This window comes from Oncorhynchus mykiss, chromosome 8 (genome assembly GCF_057628025.1).
Source record: "Oncorhynchus mykiss isolate SJ-2025 chromosome 8, ASM5762802v1, whole genome shotgun sequence".
Taxonomy (NCBI): domain Eukaryota; kingdom Metazoa; phylum Chordata; class Actinopteri; order Salmoniformes; family Salmonidae; genus Oncorhynchus; species Oncorhynchus mykiss.
Window position 1 is genome coordinate 23,986,123 of NC_143029.1, and position 18,222 is coordinate 24,004,344.

The 18,222-nt window shown below is 43.8% G+C and overlaps 1 protein-coding gene across 4 annotated transcripts in view; it reads left to right on the plus strand.

Annotated features, from left to right (window-relative positions):
• ehd3 (EH domain containing 3) overlaps nt 1-18,222 on the plus strand; it is a 39,186-nt gene that overhangs the window by 6,537 nt on the left and 14,427 nt on the right. For all 4 annotated transcript variants that reach the window (XM_090242980.1, XM_036985056.2, XM_036985055.2 and 1 more), the window contains 2 exons: nt 4,261-4,437; nt 7,582-7,679. In XM_090242980.1, the coding sequence (XP_090099106.1) occupies nt 4,261-4,437; nt 7,582-7,679 (275 nt within the window). The remainder of the gene's footprint in view (nt 1-4,260; nt 4,438-7,581; nt 7,680-18,222) is intronic.

Below are 18,222 nucleotides of genomic sequence, written 5' to 3' on the forward strand. Positions count from 1 at the left end.
TCCTCCTTTTCCTGTAGTCCACAATCATCTCCTTTTGTCTTGATCACGTAGAGGATGTTGTCCTGGCACTACATGGCCAGGTCTCTGATCTCCTCCCTATAGGCTGTCTCATCGTTGTCGGTGATCAGGCCTACCACTGTTGTGTCATCCGCAAACTTGATGATGGTGTTAGAGTTGTGCCTGGCCATGCAGTCATGAGTGAACAGGGAGTACAGGAGGGGACTGAGCACGCACCCCTGAGGGGCGCCTGTGTTGAGGATCAGCATGGCGGATGTGTTGTTACCTACCCTTACCACTATCGTGTTGAACGCTGAGCTGTAGTCAATGAATAGCATTCTCACATAGGTGTTCCTTTTGTCCAGGTGGGAAAGGGCAGTGTTGAGTGCAATAGAGATTGCATCATCTGTGCATCTGTTGGGGCAGTATGCAAATTGGAGTGAGTCTAGGGTTTCTGGGATAATGGTGTTGATGTGAGCCATGACCAGCCTTTTAAAGCACTTCATGGCTACTGACATGAGTGCTATGGGTCAGTAGTCATTTAGGAAGGTTACCTTAGTGTTCTGGGCGCAGGGACAATGGTGGTCTGCTTGAAACATATTGGTATTACAGACTCAGTCAGGGACAGGTTGAAAATGTCAGTGAAGACACTTTCCAGTTGGTCAACGCATGCTCTGAGTCCTAGTAATCCGTCTGGCCCTGCGGCCTTGTGAATGTTGGCCTGTTTAAAGGTCTTACTCACACAGTCGTCCGGAACAGCTGATGCGCTCATGCATGTTTCAGTGTTACTTGCCTCGTGTTTCAGTGTTACTTGCCACAGCTCGCGGCTGTGCTTCCCTTTGTAGTCTGTAATAGTTTGCAAGCCCTGTCACATCCAACGAGCATTGGAGGCGTTGTAGTATGATTCAATCTTAGTCCTGTATTGACGCTTTGCCTGTTTGATCGTTTGTCGGAGGGCATAGTGGGATTTCTTATAAGCTTCTGGGTTAGAGTCCCGCTCCTTGAAAGCGGCAGCTCTACCCTTTAGCTCTGTGCGATGTTTCCTGTAATCCATGGCTTCTGGTTGAGGTGTGTACGTACGGTCACTGTGGGGACGATGTCATCAATGCACTTACTGATGAAGCTAGTGACTGATGTGGTGTACTCCTCATTGCCATCGGAAGAATCATATTCCAGTCTATTCTAGTAAAACAGTCCTGTAGCTGAGCATCTGCTTCATCTGACCACTTTTTTTTATTGACTGAGTCGATGGTGCTTCCTGCTTTAGTTTTTGTTTGTAAGCAGATATCAGGAGGATAGAATTATGGTCAGATTTGCCAAATGGAGGGCGAGGGAGAGCTTTGTATGTGTCTCTGTGTGTGGAGCAAAGGTAGTCTAGAGTTTTTGTCCCTCTGGTTGCACATTTAACATGCTGGTATAAATGAGGTAAAATAGATTTAAGTTTCCCAGCATTAAAGTCCCCGGCCACTAGGAGCGCCACCTCCGGATGAGCATTTTCCTGTTTTCTTATGGCCATATACAGCTCATTGAGTGTGGTCTTAGTGCCAGCATCGGTTTGTGGTGGTAAATAGACAGCTACGAAGAATATAGATGAAAATCCTCTTGGTAAATAGCGTGGTCTACAGCTTATCATGAGATACTCTACCTCAGGCGAGCAAAACCTTGAGACTTCCTTAGATTTCGTGCACCAGCTGAGCTGTTGTTTACAAATAAACATAGACCACCTCTTACCAGACGCCACTGTTTTATCCTGCCGAAAAAGCGTAAAACCCGCCAGCTGTTTGTTATTAATGTTGTCGTTCAGCCACGACTCTGTGAAACATAAGATATTACAGTTTTTAATGTCCCGTTGGTAGGATATACACGTGATCGTAGTTTGTCTATTTTTTTTCTATTGATTGTACATTTGCTAATAGGACCGATGGTAAAGGGAGATTACACACTCACCATCGGATCCTTACAAGGCACCCAGACCTTCGTCCCTGATGTCTCTGTCTCTTTCCCCTACGAATGACAGGGATGAGGGCCTTGTCGCATGTCTGAAGTAAATTCTTCCCATTCCTCTGTAAAGAAAAAGTATTCCTCCAGTACGGGGTGAGGTAATCGCTGTCCTGGTATCTAGAAGCTCTTTTCAGTCATAAGACACAGTGGCAGAAACATTATGTACAAAATAAGTTACAAATAATGCGAAACAACACACAATATCACAATTGTTTAGGGGATCGTAAAACAGCAGCCATCTCCTCTGGCGCTATTATAACATTCTGTAACCAGATGTGGTCGTGGTCCCTTGGTACAGACAGAGAGAGAAATCCCTGAAATGTCTCTCTGGTTGCGATTGTACCAGGCTTACGCTGAATTCCAGGTATACCAATCCCTGGACAAGACTGGATTGGATATGGATCACAATTCCCCGGATAAAAATCTTTCTCATCTCTGGAAGCTTTTAATATAATTATACAGATTTTTTTTGTTGCTTGTGCACTCTATAGTTTACTTTGCTAAATCATATTTTGAAGCATCATAAAGCATTGACAAATCATTTATGCTGAATCCCGGCAATATATGTCAGTTTCAAAAGTTGGAATTGTTTGAATATTTAATCAGCTACGGTTCAGCACTGACCAAGTGAGGTGATGACTTTGTGTTGGTATCCTATTCTGCCTCTGACAGTCATGGTTCAGTCCATTGCCAATAGTTTCCAGAGCTAGCCTCTCTAATGGCTTGGGGATAGAGGAAACTGAGAGGTGGACTGGGCTAGTGTGGCTACTCTCCATTTCTCTGTGTCCTGCAGGATAGGGCCATAGGCAGCGTCTTCAGTTTCCTGTGCTGTGGTGCATTATTCATAGAGGATGTGCCTATGTGGTGGCAGCAAGTAGCAGCGGCTGCAGTAGGAAAAGTGGCAGTGAAAGAGCTAGGCCTGTGTTTGTGTGTGTGTGTGTGCTGACTCCTCAGTCCTAAGTGTTATGAAAGCACACAGGCTTAGCTCTTTCCTCTCTAGTCTGTTTCCAAACACACACGCGTGCACACACACATACACACTTGCACGCACACACACACTTGCACACACACAAGGTAATTCATTAACGTTGCCATCATGATGGACATAACACAGTCCCTCTGCCTCCCTTCATCTCACCGAAGCCTCAGTGGCAGAGCTGTGGGAAGTATGCTTGGGCGGTATACCGTTTATACCGCACGCCGGGGTATTTCGAAATACCGAGGGTATGATTTTAAATGCCAGAAATAACAATAACAATAATATATATTTTTTTTAAATGCGGGGGGTTTGGGGCACCAACGTTTCACGGGGGCTGCGGGGGTGCATGCTACGCCACTCCTTATAACTTATAAGTTAAGAATAACTGGAACAATTCTAAGATGTGTCAAATAAAGGATATGCAGCTCAGGGCTCCAGCTATTCATTTGGTTTGCTAACTATCTAGCGAAGTAGCTAGCTGTCAAGATCAAGCTTCTTGGTGATAGTAGAGACATTTAATCCCCACTTGGATCAAAATCCTTGTTGCCTAAATTATTTTGTGGGTCAAAAATGTATATACTTTTTGGGGGGGTATAGCGCCCCTTGTGTGCACTTCCGGTAATACCGTATACCCTGGTATGGTACAGAAACGGTATGACGGTATGGAAATCTAGATACCGCCCAACCCTAGTGGGAAGGATAAACATCTGGGTCTGGAAAGTAAGACAATATATTCTGGTTTGTGTCAGTGCTCCTCACATCTATCATTGCAATGGCACTGTGTTATGGAGTTAAACAGTGTATACAGAGAAACTGTACTAGCCAGCACTGTTGACCCCTATGACAGGGTGTGTGTAGAGTGGATACATAGAGTATCAGCTGGTTGACCTCACATCTGTTAGTGCTTTAAGTGTTGAAAGTGGTTTAAAATGACAATTTATTGCCTTGAGTAATGAATCACCAGAGAAATCAAGTATTTACGATTCAATGCATTTGTAGGATTCTGCACATTCTATAGAATTATGCTAAATCTTTACAATATTACACACAAATCTCTATTTAGAAGAGATTTGACATCTGTGATATTAATTCAGACTCATTCAAGTATAAACTCTTGGACCGTGACCCTATAATTCAACATTGCTAATATTTTATTTTAAAAGATGTACAAGTTTGCCATGTAAAGGGCAGATGTATAGGGGTTGTAAAGTAACAGGTCAACTAAGACAGTGGACAATAAAGAAAAGCATAACCAGAGATCCATGTCTCCTATTACTCCCCAGATACCTGTTGGAGCAGGATTTCCCTGGAATGCGGATCGGACCAGAGCCCACCACAGACTCCTTCATTGCAGTGATGCATGGAGACACGGAGGGGCTGATCCCTGGCAATGCCCTGGTGGTCGACCCCAAGAAACCCTTCAGGAAGCTCAACGTCTTCGGAAACGCATTTCTCAACAGGTGAGACTATAACATTCCACATGTAGTGTTTTTTATTCATCTATAGCAGTGGTTCCCTTTTTATAGTCCTGTACAACTTCAAACATTCAACCTCCAGCTGCGTACCCCCTCTAGCACCAGGGTCAGCGAACTCTCAAATGTTGTTTGTGGCCATCTTTGTAAGCCTGCCACACACACACACACTAAACAATATGTTTATTAAACATAAGAATGAGTGGGAGTTTTCATCACAACCCGGCTCATAGGAAGTGACAAAGAGCTCTTATAGGACCAGGGCACAAATAATAATATAATAATAATCAATAATTTTGCTCTTTATTTGTTAATCGAAAATTGTGAATAACTCACCACAGGTTAATGACAAGGGTGTGCTTGAAAGGATGCACATAACTCTGCAATGTTGGGTTGTATTGGAAAGAGTCTGTCTTAAATCATTTTCCACACACAGTCTGTGCCTGTATTTAGTTTTCATGCTAGTGAGGGCCGAGAATCCACTCTCACATAGGTACGTGGTTGCAAAGGGCATCAGTGTCTTAACAGTGCGATATGCCAAGGCAGGATACTCTGAGCACAGCCCAATCCAGAAATCTGGCAGTGGCTTATGATTAAATTCAATTTTCACAGAACTGCTTGTTGCAATTTCAATGAGACTCTTGTTCAGATATCGGTAAGTGGACTGGAGGCAGGGTATGAAAGAGATAACGAATCCAGTTGTTTGTGTCATCCGTTTCAGGAAAGTACCTGCGTAATTGCACACGCAACTCACTCAGGTGCTTCGCTATATCACATTTGACGTTGTCCGTAAGCTTGAGTTCTTTTGCACACAAAAAATCATACAATGATGGAAAGACCTGTGTGTTGTCCTTGTTAATGCAGACAGAAATTAGCTCCAATTCTTAATCATAGCCTGAATTTTGTCCCGCACATTGAATATAGTTGCGGAGAGTCCCTGTAATCCTAGATTCAGATCATTCAGGCGAGAAAAAATATCTCCCAAATAGGCCAGTCGTGTGAGAAACTCATCATCATGCAAGCGGTCAGACAAGTGAAAATCAGTTAAGACAACTTTAAGCTCATCTCTCAATTAAAAAAAAACATGTCCATACTTTGCCCCTTGATAACCAGCGCACTTCTGTCTGATGTAAAAGCATTACATGGTCGCTGCCCATATCATTGCATAGTGCAGAAAAGGGTCCTTGCTTTAACATAGTAAACCATTTTCACTGTAGTGTTAAAAACATCTTTCAAGCTGTCAGGCATTCCCTTGGCAGCAAGAGCCTCTCGGTGGATGCTGCAGTGTACCCAAGTGACGTCTGGAGCAACTGCTTGCACGAGCGTTACCACTCCATCTCCCTGTCATGGCTTTTGCGCCATGAGTACAGATACCAATATGAGCAGCAGCTACGTTTGGCTACATATGGACTGTTAGTGGAGAGAGTAATGGTTCATGTAATTGGATGTTAATTATTTGATTAGGCTACCTGTATTTGACATTGTATTGTTTTTTCACTGAACAGTAGATGGTTTAAATTGATTTTTGGCAGTGAAACGAGGCTACTCAGGCGAAGAAAAAAACCTCACCCAAATGTATAGCCCTGTTGGAAAGAATAAATGGACTGTTTTTAAATGTGAATCACATTTTTATTTGGCTTACTCCGACGGCGTTGCGTGTATCCCAATTTGAGAATACCTGCTCTATATAGTTGGATGACTCATGTTTGTATACAACAAATGAAAAGCGCACTGTTACAGGTTGTTTTTAGATGCCTTATCAAAGATAGAATGGTGAATGTTCAGTAACTAATTAGCATTGAATATCAATACTGTGCATCAGTTTTTGGAGTTTCACATTCTAAAGGCCCCTGGGAGAAGAATTTTTCAAACTTGCTTTGAGCTCAAATGGCCAAAAGATTTCTCTGGAACTCTACTAGTTAGTCATGTGAGTGTTTCTCTGTGCTCCTGCTGAGTTTCCAATACGTTTCAGATTACAATTTAATTTGAAATTCCAATTTGTTTGAGAATAACCCCACGCTTTGATTTATGTAGGGAAACAATGTAAGTTGCTTAGCTTACTGATGCCAAAGTATTAAATATTTCTCAGTTGGCATGAAACTCACAGTCCTTGAGAGAAGGAAAGGGAGGGAGGCGGACTGAGTGCAGGAGCGAGAGTGAAAGTTAAGTTTAGCCTGCCTCAACGGTAGCTGTGTTTACTATGTCACAGGATGATATCATGTCACAGGATGATATCATGCCACGAGGAGAGACCTGCTACACAAGCTCTACATTCCACCTCTGATTGAATTTCCCTCTGCTCACCGTCCAGGGGTATCCCCTTTTAGTGGCAGACCGTCAGTGGGTCTGTTAACCCTTATCATCTGATGTGCGCATGTCATACATACCTCACACCTCGCTCTGGGTAAGGGCTCGCTGCTTATTGCCTTATTACCTATTAAGTGTTTCTTAAATATGCTATTCATACTTTGGATCACGAGAGGTTGAGGGAGCAATCAACGTAGGGCTTCCAATGTCAGCACAAGGCTGTGGTCTAATAGCGTGTGTCCTAAGGGAGATGATATGAACACATGGTTTGTGATGGTTTCAGCAGGTGGCTCTGATGTTAAGTAGCAGAACACATGTGTGGAGTAAGGTTTGTTAGGGTTCTTGGCTTAGGGCCGCTCTTTGTCGTACCACAGTAAGTATACAGAAATTTGCCTTGGCTCAGAAAACAGTTTAAACAGATAAACATGTGTATAATGCACGTTCCCTAAGCAGTGAAGACTCCAAGAGTAAAGGGCAGAGTTCAGCTCAACTATGTATCTAACATTGTGATTTATTATCAGTTGTATTTCCGACATCAGTGTGATCAAGTTTCCATAGATAAGAAAAAGCCAATGTCACAGTTGGAACATGGTTGAATGTCAAACATTACCAGTTGCCTTTTTGAATCCTAAGACAAACTGTCCAAAGTGGTCAATACTTTGTTTTACATGAAGAAAACCCAACTATCTGTCTGTGTGTCTATGTGTTAGTCTGGGAGTGTTTGTCCGACTCTTTTTCTGTGTCAGATTTGATCATGTAGGCTCTGTAATTCTTCAGTGTCGGTCTATCTAAAGTGTTTCTTAAATCTTGTCTTATGTCCTGTAGGTTTGTGTGTGCTCAGCTGCCCAACCCTGTTCTGGAGAGCATCAGTGTGATTGATACTCCTGGTATCCTGTCTGGAGAGAAGCAGAGGATCAGCAGAGGTACGGCTCTCAACCTCTCCACCCCTCTCTCAACCTCTCCACCCCTCTCTCAACCTCTCCACCCCTCTCTCAACCTCTCCACCATTCTCTCAACCTCTCCACCCATCTCTTTACCACTCCACCCCTCTCTCAACCTCTCCACCCCTCTCTCAACCTCTCTATCCATCTCTTTACCTCTCCACCCCTCTCTCAACCTCTCCACCCTTCTCTCAACCTCTCCACGCCTTTCTCAACCTCTCCACCCCTCTCTGAACCTCTCCACCCATCTCTTTACCACTCCAACCCTCTCTTTACCTCTCCACCCCTCTCTCAACCTCGCCACCCTTCTCTCAACCTCTCCACGCCTCTCTCAACCTCTCCACCCCTCTCTGAACCTTTCCACCCATCTCTTTACCTCTCCACCCCTCTCTCAACCTCTCCACCCTTCTCTCAACCTCTCCACGCCAGTCTCAACCTCTCCACCCCTCTCTCAACCTCTCCACCCATCTCTTTACCACTCTACCCCTCTCTCAACCTCTCCACTCCTCTCTCAACCTCTCCACGCCTCTCTCAACCTCTCCACCCCTCTCTGAACCTTTCCACCCATCTCTTTACCTCTCCACCCCTCTCTCAACCTCTCCACCCTTCTCTCAACCTCTCCACGCCAGTCTCAACCTCTCCACCCCTCTCTCAACCTCTCCACCCATCTCTTTACCACTCTACCCCTCTCTCAACCTCTCCACCCCTCTCTCAACCTCTCCACCCCACTCTCAACCTCTCCACCCCACTCTCAACCTCTCCACCCATCTCTTTACCACTCTACCCCTCTCTCAACCTCTCCACCCTTCTCTCAACCTCTCCATGCCTCTCTCAACCACTCTACCCCTCTCAACCTCTCCAACCTTCTCTCAACCTCTCCATGCCTCTCTCAACCTCTCCACCCCTCTCTCAACCTCTCCACCCCTCTCTTTACCCCTAAACCCCTCTCTTACTCTTCAACCCTTCTCTTTCTCTCCACCCCTCTCTCAACCTCTCTACCCTTCTCTCAACCTCTCCACGCCAGTCTCAATCTCTCCACCCCTCTCTCAACCTCTCCACCCATCACTTTACCACTCTACCCCTCTCTCAACCTCTCCACCCCTCTCTCAACCTCTCCACCAATCTCTTTACCACTCTACCCCTCTCTCAACCTCTCCACCCTTCTCTCAATGTCTCCATGCCTCTCTCAACCACTCTACCCCTCTCTCAACCTCTCCACCCTTCTCTCAACCTCTCCATGCCTCTCTCAACCTCTCCACCCCTCTCTCAACCTCTAAACCCCTCTCTTTACCTCTAAACCCCTCTCTTTACCTCTCCACCCCTCTCTTTACCTCTCCACCCCTCTCTTTACCTCTCCACCCCTCTTTCAACCCACCACCCATGTCTCCACCCTTATACCCTTCTCTCAACCCCTCTACCCCTCTTTCAACCTCTCCATCCCTTACAATCCCTCTACCCCTCTCTTCACCCCTCTCTCAACCCCTCTACCCCTCTCTCCACTCCTCTACCCATATCTCCACCCCTCTCTCAACCCCTCATCCCATACAACCTCCTCTCCTCTCTCCACCTGTGCTGCTGAACCCACTGAGACATTTGCATAGCCAGTTCTGGATCAAAACCTTCCGTGTGATTGTGTCTTCCACACTGAAACCACTTCTGGAATTACTCTATTAGCATTTTCTGGGACATATTTGAACCTTTAATTCCCAATAGTTGTGGTGAAAATAGCAAGCAACCTTCAGATATCCTGCTTCTCTGTGACTGACCTTTTTTTCCTCTGACCCTTTGACCCTTTAAAACCACATACTGTATGGGAAGTCAGGGAAACGTGTAGCGTGGCATTGTTTAAATCTGCATTCAATCATGATGTGTTGAAAGACACCATAGATCAGCGTGAGATACTCTATGCAACACCCCTATGTTTATAGGACTGTGTAACATGGTCCAGCAGCTCTTTCCACATGAATTCCAGTAAACAGTAAAGACCATTGTCTATTAGTCTCTGAGTACACTCTGCTTAATCCTAATAAGAAATCTGTGTTTTATTTCAGTGATGACTCTCATAGGGGTTTCAAAGCTGCAAAGTATGTAAATACACCTTCCTTTATGCCCTCTGGTATTCTGAATGCATCTGTGGCTCTGCGAATGGCAAAGGGGACAGGAGTACTGATTAATGTCACCATGATGTCACAGTGTTCCAGCCCTCTTATCATTAAGGACATCAAGACTCTGGAGTAGACATATATAGTGCTTATCACTTAGCCTAGCAGGCCGCCATAGGCTGACCCCATAAACACTCTCTGGAAGTACCTGGCTAGAATGGATTGTCAACATTGTATGTACATGGTGTATTACTTTTTCTTTTAGTGTGTGCCAATGTTTCCCTCACTCTTGTGTCTTTTCACTGATGATAGATGTCACAGTGAGAGATGCAAATACAATTCTTAGAATCCTCAGAGGTGATTGAACGGAAGTATGTCTTGGCACACGCGACACACCAATATTCTGGGAAAAAGGGTCTCTTTGTTCCTTGTCAGGGAGAGAAAAGAGAGAGTAACTCTGGCTTCCTGTGAACCAGTCCAGTCTCATTCCTCACCACAGGGTCAGGGTTACCTCCAGCTGATCGCAACCTGCTGAGAACTCCTACCCTACTGTACCTCTCATCTCACCTTGCTGCTACACCTCTACTCTTCTACTGTACCTTAGATCTCATCTCATCTTAGCACTACACCTCTACTCTTCTACTGTACCTTAGATCTCATCTTACCACTACACCTCTACTCTTCTACTGTACCTTAGCTCTCATCTCATCTTACCACTACACCTCTACTCTTCTACTGTACATTAGATCTCATCTCACCTTACCACTACACCTCTACTCTTTTACTGTACCTTAGATCTCATCTCACCTTACCACTACACCTCTACTCTTCTAATGTACCTTAGTTATCATCTCATCTCCCCTTACCACTACACCTCTACTCTTCTACTGTACCTTAGTTCTCATCTCTTCTTACCACTACACCTCTACTCTTCTACTGTACCTTAGATCTCATCTCATCTTACCACTACACCTCTACTCTTCTACTGTACCTTAGTTATCATCTCATCTCACCTTACCACTACACCTCTACTCTTCTACTGTACCTTAGATTTCATCTCTTCTTACCACTACACCTCTACTCTTCTACTGTACCTTAGTTATCATCTCACCTTACCTCTACCCCTCTACTCTTCTACTGTACCTTAGTTCTCATCTCACCTTACCTCTACACCTCTACTCTTCTACTGTACCTTAGTTATCATCTCATCTCCCCTTACCACTACACCTCTACTCTTCTACTGTATCTTAGTCATCATCTCATCTCACCTTACCACTACACCTCTACTCTTCTACTGTACCTTAGTTATCATCTCATCTCACCTTACCTCTACACCTCTACTCTTCTACTGTACCTTAGTTCTCATCTCACCTTACCTCGACCCCTCTACTCTTCTACTGTACCTTAGTTATCATCTCATCTCCCCTTACCACTACACCTCTACTCTTCTACTGTATCTTAGTCATCATCTCATCTCACCTTACCACTACACCTCTACTCTTCTACTGTACCTTAGTTATCATCTCATCTCCCCTTACCACTACACCTCTACTCTTCTACTGTACCTTAGTTTTCATCTCATCTCCCCTTACCGCTACACCTATACTCTTCTACTGTACCTTAGTTATCATCTCATCTCACCTTACCACTACACCTCTACTCTTCTACTGTACCTTAGTTATCATCTCATCTCCCCTTACCACTACACCTCTACTCTTCTACTGTACCTTAGTTATCATCTCATCTTACCGCTACACCTCTACTCTTCTACTGTACCTTAGTTTTCATCTCATCTCCCCTTACCGCTACACCTCTACTCTTCTACTGTACCTTAGTTATCATCTCATCTCACCTTACCACTACACCTCTACTCTTCTACTGTACCTTAGATTTCATCTCTTCTTACCACTACACCTCTACTCTTCTACTGTACCTTAGTTATCATCTCACCTTACCTCTACCCCTCTACTCTTCTACTGTACCTTAGCTCTCATCTCATCTCCCCTTACCACTACACCTCTACTCTTCTACTGTATCTTAGTCATCATCTCATCTCACCTTACCACTACACCTCTACTCTTCTACTGTACCTTAGTTATCATCTCATCTCACCGTACCACTACACCTCTACTCTTCTACTGTACCTTAGTTATCATCTCATCTCACCTTACCACTACACCTCTACTCTTCTACTGTACCTTAGTTATCATCTCACCTTACCTCTACCCCTCTACTCTTCTACTGTACCTTAGCTCTCATCTCATCTCCCCTTACCACTACACCTCTACTCTTCTACTGTACCTTAGTTATCATCTCATCTCCCCTTACCACTACACCTCTACTCTTCTACTGTACCTTAGTTATCATCTCATCTCCCCTTACCACTACACCTCTACTCTTCTACTGTATCTTAGTCATCATCTCATCTCACCTTACCACTACACCTCTACTCTTCTACTGTACCTTAGTTATCATCTCATCTCCCCTTACCACTACACCTCTACTCTTCTACTGTACCTTAGTTTTCATCTCATCTCCCCTTACCGCTACACCTCTACTCTTCTACTGTATCTTAGTCATCATCTCATCTCCCCTTACCACTACACCTCTACTCTTCTACTGTACCTTAGTTATCATCTCATCTCCCCTTACCACTACACCTCTACTCTTCTACTGTACCTTAGTTATCATCTCATCTCCCCTTACCACTACACCTCTACTCTTCTACTGTACCTTAGTTATCATCTCATCTCCCCTTACCACTACACCTCTACTCTTCTACTGTATCTTAGTCATCATCTCATCTCACCTTACCACTACACCTCTACTCTTCTACTGTACCTTAGTTTTCATCTCATCTCCCCTTACCACTACACCTCTACTCTTCTACTGTACCTTAGATCTCATCTCTTCTTACCACTACACCTCTACTCTTCTACTGTACCTTAGTTATCATCTCATCTCACCTTACCACTACACCTCTACTCTTCTACTGTACCTTAGATCTCATCTCTTCTTACCACTACACCTCTACTCTTCTACTGTATCTTAGTTCTCATCTCTTCTTACCGCTACACCTCTACACTTCTACTGTACCTTAGATCTCATCTCATCTTACCACTACACCTCTACTCTTCTACTGTACCTTAGTTATCATCTCATCTCACCTTACCACTACACCTCTACTCTTCTACTGTACCTTAGTTATCATCTCATCTTACCACTACACCTCTACTCTTCTACTGTATCTTAGATCTCATCTCATCTCACCTTACCACTACACATCTACTCTTCTACTGTACCTTAGTTATCATCTCATCTCAACTTACCACTACACCTCTACTCTTCTACTGTATCTTAGATCTCATCTCATCTTACCACAACACATCTACTCTTCTACTGTACCTTAGCTCTCATCTCACCTTACCACTACACCTCTACTCTTCTACTGTACCTTAGCTCTCATCTCACCTTACCACTACACCTCTACTCTTCTACTGTATTCTGCCATATCACACTGTGCTGTGCTTTTCTTCTCTTCTCTATGAACTGTCTGAGACCCAAAAAACCTTACCTCACCATTGTATACTCTACTGAAGCCAAGTCTATAGGACATGTGGTGTGGCAGATAGATGTGTGCCTCTGTGTTTGCATCAGGCTCAACTAGGTTGTAATCTCCCCCTGAGATCAGCCAGCCAATCTCTGCTGGGGTCCGTGTCCTCCTGTTTGTTTTGGGCATGGTTAGTTACTTCATTCCACATTCAGCAAAAGTCCATCACCCACCCGATAGCCCACAGTAATCACCCAGCACGGCCCACCCCGGCCGTCAGCACTTTCCTTTGGGCTGCCGGTGTGTGTGTGTGTGTTGCAGTGGTGTGGTGGCTTGTGTGTCTGTGGCTCTGTGTTTGGTGAGCTCACGGTCCAGTCGGATTAGGGCTCATTCAGGGGAGCAGAGAGGAGAGCGGAAGCAGAGAGAGAACCCAGCTTTAGAGCTATACACAGGGAACATGGAGTAGTCAGAACCAGAGCCCCTACATACAGAGCAACTCCAATGTCGTCACATGAGCACAAATGTCCAGTAAACTGTGTAACATCATTTGTGCCACAACCAAACTCAAAAGAGCTTATGGAGACAAAATGTATGCAGCAGTTTATGCAGAGTAGGCCTATGTTGTCAGTGAATGTGTATTCAAATGTAAAGCTTAGCATTTACTAGTGAAATCCATCCCTGTTTTGGGACTACTGGAAATGCTTGAATGACTAATATGCTGAGGATCTTACTTTGTATAGTCAAGTCGTTCCCATTTTATTAGACCAGAGGCACAAAATTGTGCCTACATGTACTTTCAAATTCACACTGCTGGTCGTGTATCTAGATTCTAGAGTTAAAGTATAGGGACTCTAACGTGGCATCATCAAAAGCCTGTGATTGCAGGTTACTACTTGTTTGTCCGCGTGTTCTCCCTATAATTTGGCCCGGGTTGTTATTGGTGATGCACTTGTGCCTTTCATGCCCCTAAAGCATTCATAACAGGAAGTGAGCATGTCCCAAAGCCGATGTTAACCAAGTGGCCCCTAAAAACCACTCTCGTGTGTTATAAAATGTACTCTTGGACTCAGTTTGAGTTTCCTGGGGATCTCAGGGTGTTTTCACATATGCAGTAGTCCTCTTTAAAAGAAACAATCTCAGTCCTCTTTAAAGTGAAGTCTGTGATTTAAAAAAGGTATATACTGTAACTCAGTTCTCTTTGCATTCACATTTGCTATCTTTAGAAAGGAAGGCTTGTGCTATCCGGGATATTTGTTACGTCCCTATGCTAAATCCTAACCCTAACTGTAACCCCTACCCTTACCTTAACCTTAACCCTTACCGTAACCATTTTAAATTACAACTTCAATGGGGTACCGTCAGAGTTGTGACGTCCCAAGGATTCTGGATTGCACGGACCTTGATTTTGTACCTTCCCTATGTTGTGATTCTCACCAAATGTCTTTGTCTTCTCACACTATTCAAACCCCATAGTCGAATAAACAGCGTATGAAGCTTTCTTAGCTTATACTAGATCACATATTGCAAAAAATTATCAGAAATTTGTGTCAGTACAAAACTCCACACATATTTTGAAATTTCTGTGCATCCTTGACAATCGCTTATCAATATCCAAAAACATTTATTTTCCACGAACCTGCACATCATCATGTTCTTGATTTAGTGGCAGCAATGTGAGGGGTTATGGCAGGGGAAATAGTGTTGTGGTAGTCTAGTCTGTCGTGCGGGAATAATGACAAGTGAACCTGGGGAGCTTTGTGTTCACATTGCCTTAAAGAGCACTGGACCGCGGAATTCAAAAGAACTGAACCCACCTCTCGAGACGGTCTCAGTTCGGTACGCTTCGAGGGATCTTTTGAGGGGTCTGAGTTCTTTGGCGTGTTCACACTGAATAACAAAATAAGCGAACCACATTGAGTTCACCAAAAATATCTGAAAAAGACCAAGTGTGGAAACACCCTCAGAGAGTTGGATAACTTTGAAGCTCTTTTCCAGGTACAGTTTAGGCATACACTGTACATCAGAAGCTCTCCTCCCAATACAATTAATATATTACATCACTGATAATGTCTAAATGTTCTATCCATAGCATCAGTGAAGGCTGTGGTCTTCCTGCCCCTGTACATTCCCATTAGGAGCAGAGAAGTCATTAGGGCAGGCTGGGCCTTAGGCCCTGCTCTCTCATTAGCCTCTTCCTGTCGGTCTCGCGTGTAAAGCTGCCCGTGTCTCGGCCCTGCAGCCTGAAGCCCTGGTCTGGAATCCCTGGACTGCTGCCTCCCTCTGGCTGACTGTGTGTGACGCTTAGAATCTTATCTCTTGCCCTCTCATTCTCTTGCTCTATCTCTCTCTCTATTTGTCACTCACGTGCACACACACTAATGTGAGCACACAAACACACCGTGTTACAGTATGTGTGATGGTGGTTCATGGCAAGCTGTGCTCTCTCCCTCTCGTTAGTGTGTTAGTGTGATGTTCAGATTTAGCACTCCTAATGAGAATGGCTGCCTGGCCGTGTGAGGAGCCTTAACACTGCACACCAGGTTGGGTTGCACTGTGAAATACTTGCCTTTTACAATCGGGTGTTACAAGATAGCAAGATAAGCCCTCAGTGTTTGTCTCTGTAGAGACTACTTTAAACCGGTATAAAACAGGTATATGAACCTTTCTGTTAAACAGCTGACCCCGCTGTAAGCTTAATGTGGTTTGGAGATGTGGGTTGTAGTCTTGTTGAAAAGATGCTTAACAAGTGTAATCCTTTTAGAGCAGACAGGTGCATGTGTGTGTGAGTGTCTAACATGCCTGTGTGTGTGTGTACTGCGTGTACTTGCTGCTGTTTTGTCTCCTCTCCCACTGCGCTGCGTGTTGGCCTGACAGGGCCTGTTGGATTAATGGTGCTGAATAATGCGTGTAGTACAGCTTAGGATCCTACGTACAGCACTGTAGTGGACAGAACTGAGGATACTTTTCACAGCTTGTTTTTGTCTTAGGATTCCTGGATCAGTGGACAAATTAACATAACATCACTCATGACCATGTTTATGTTGTAGTCATCCACTGAATAATTTGGCTTGTGTCAAACATTTAAGAAAGAGTGGTGGGTTGGAAACAGGTTAAAGTTGAGGGACAATTACTGCTTGATACTTTCAAGTACCTCACAGAATGTATTACCCTTTAGTACCAGTCGTAGCTAAGTAGCAAACAGGGCATATCTCTGTTAACTACTTCAGTCCCAGAGGCCTGACGACAGTTGGCCAGGGACAAGTACTCATGTATGGGGACTGGAGAGGGTTGGCACAATAAGTAATTGTATTACTTTGAACAGAGATTTGGCACACCTTCCCCCTTCATGGCAGCACGAGTACAAGGAGGGTGACCATCTGTGTATGATTAGAACTGAACCATAGGATAGAGAGACGAGAGAGAAGCAGGTTTCTTAAAAACACAGACTTACCTGGCAGATGGGCAGGATAATGACCTCAGTAAGGATGCCCAGAAGGGACAATTATAAAAAAAAGTCTCTAAGCCCACACACTGTGTGCCCTATCCTTGTAGTTATAGAGAAATAGAGAGCTGGTTTGTTTATGGGCAGCCATCGCTAATACCCCTGTTGTTTTTATCCTTTGGTAAAAAAATGAAAAAAGCAGTATAATAAAAGCTCGTTAAGAGTAATTCAGAAAATGACTTGGAGCTTTTTAACCATGTATCTCCAGTATTATTATTTTTCAGGAACTCAGTCGGGGTCTCAACTTACAGTTGCGAGTTAGAATAGTAGAATAAACAAGGTGCCATTTCGAAATTTGTTTGCATGTCATCAGTTTTTCTTGTGTTATGTCAGTCACTGATAGTCAGTTAATTGATAGTCAGTTAGTGAGCAACTGCGGCCCCTCATGATGAGGTGAACTGAGTTTATGAAGTCTTTATAAACCATTTGATCATGCATTTTCAGCTTGCTGAATTTGAATCTAACAAAGAGATCCACAGTCTCTTCTTAATTTATTTATTTACTAAGTGGTTTCCACCCTTTTAAGTTAAACAATCGTCATCTTCAACAGGGTGCATGCCTGCCCGAAGTAGATCGTTGTCTGATTACAGTGTTTTCACAGCCAAGGGCCAAAACTGAGTTCCCATGTCAACCAGTAACACAGTTAAACTTCTGATGGCCAAGGAGTCAGAAGTACAGCACTAAGAAAGACATGAAGACTATCCCTTACTTTTGTACTGTCATTGAACTGTGGAAAATGACAGATTCCTGGATCTGATATCCCATTCCAATCACTCCCTATGGCTTCTAAAGCCCAAGTGTAGGCAAAGTCATAGAGCTAGCTGATTGTGTGTTCAGTTCGGTTCCAAGTCAGTGATGTGAAGAAAGTGGGAGTTTTGATATCTAATAGTTCTGACACTTGTTACCTTTGGATTGACTTTGGACCTTAAAAAACATAGTCACTCTTTCCATCTGATTTGGAAGCAGAGCATACAGAACATTGGCTCCAGGTTTGTTAACTATTGTATGTCAATGTATACAATTCTTTATTAACGCAGGTCCACTTTTATGATGCTTCCAATATTGATAGATTACATATAGTCGTCACTTTTAATTTTTAGTTAAACTACTTAAAATATGGTAATGTCTTAAAATGTTATTCTACCATGGCTGTTCACCCACTTAAAATCAATGTGTAGAACAAAGTCCCCCACTCCAATGTGTTCCCATAGCAAATAAATGGAGGCAAAATTTACCTTACTCACAGTCAGCACAGCTGTGTGTGTGTGTGTGTGTGTGTGTGTGTGTGTGTGTGTGTGTGTGTGTGTGTGTGTGTGTGTGTGTGTGTGTGTGTGTGTGTGTGTGTGTGTGTGTGTGTGTGTGTGTGTGTGT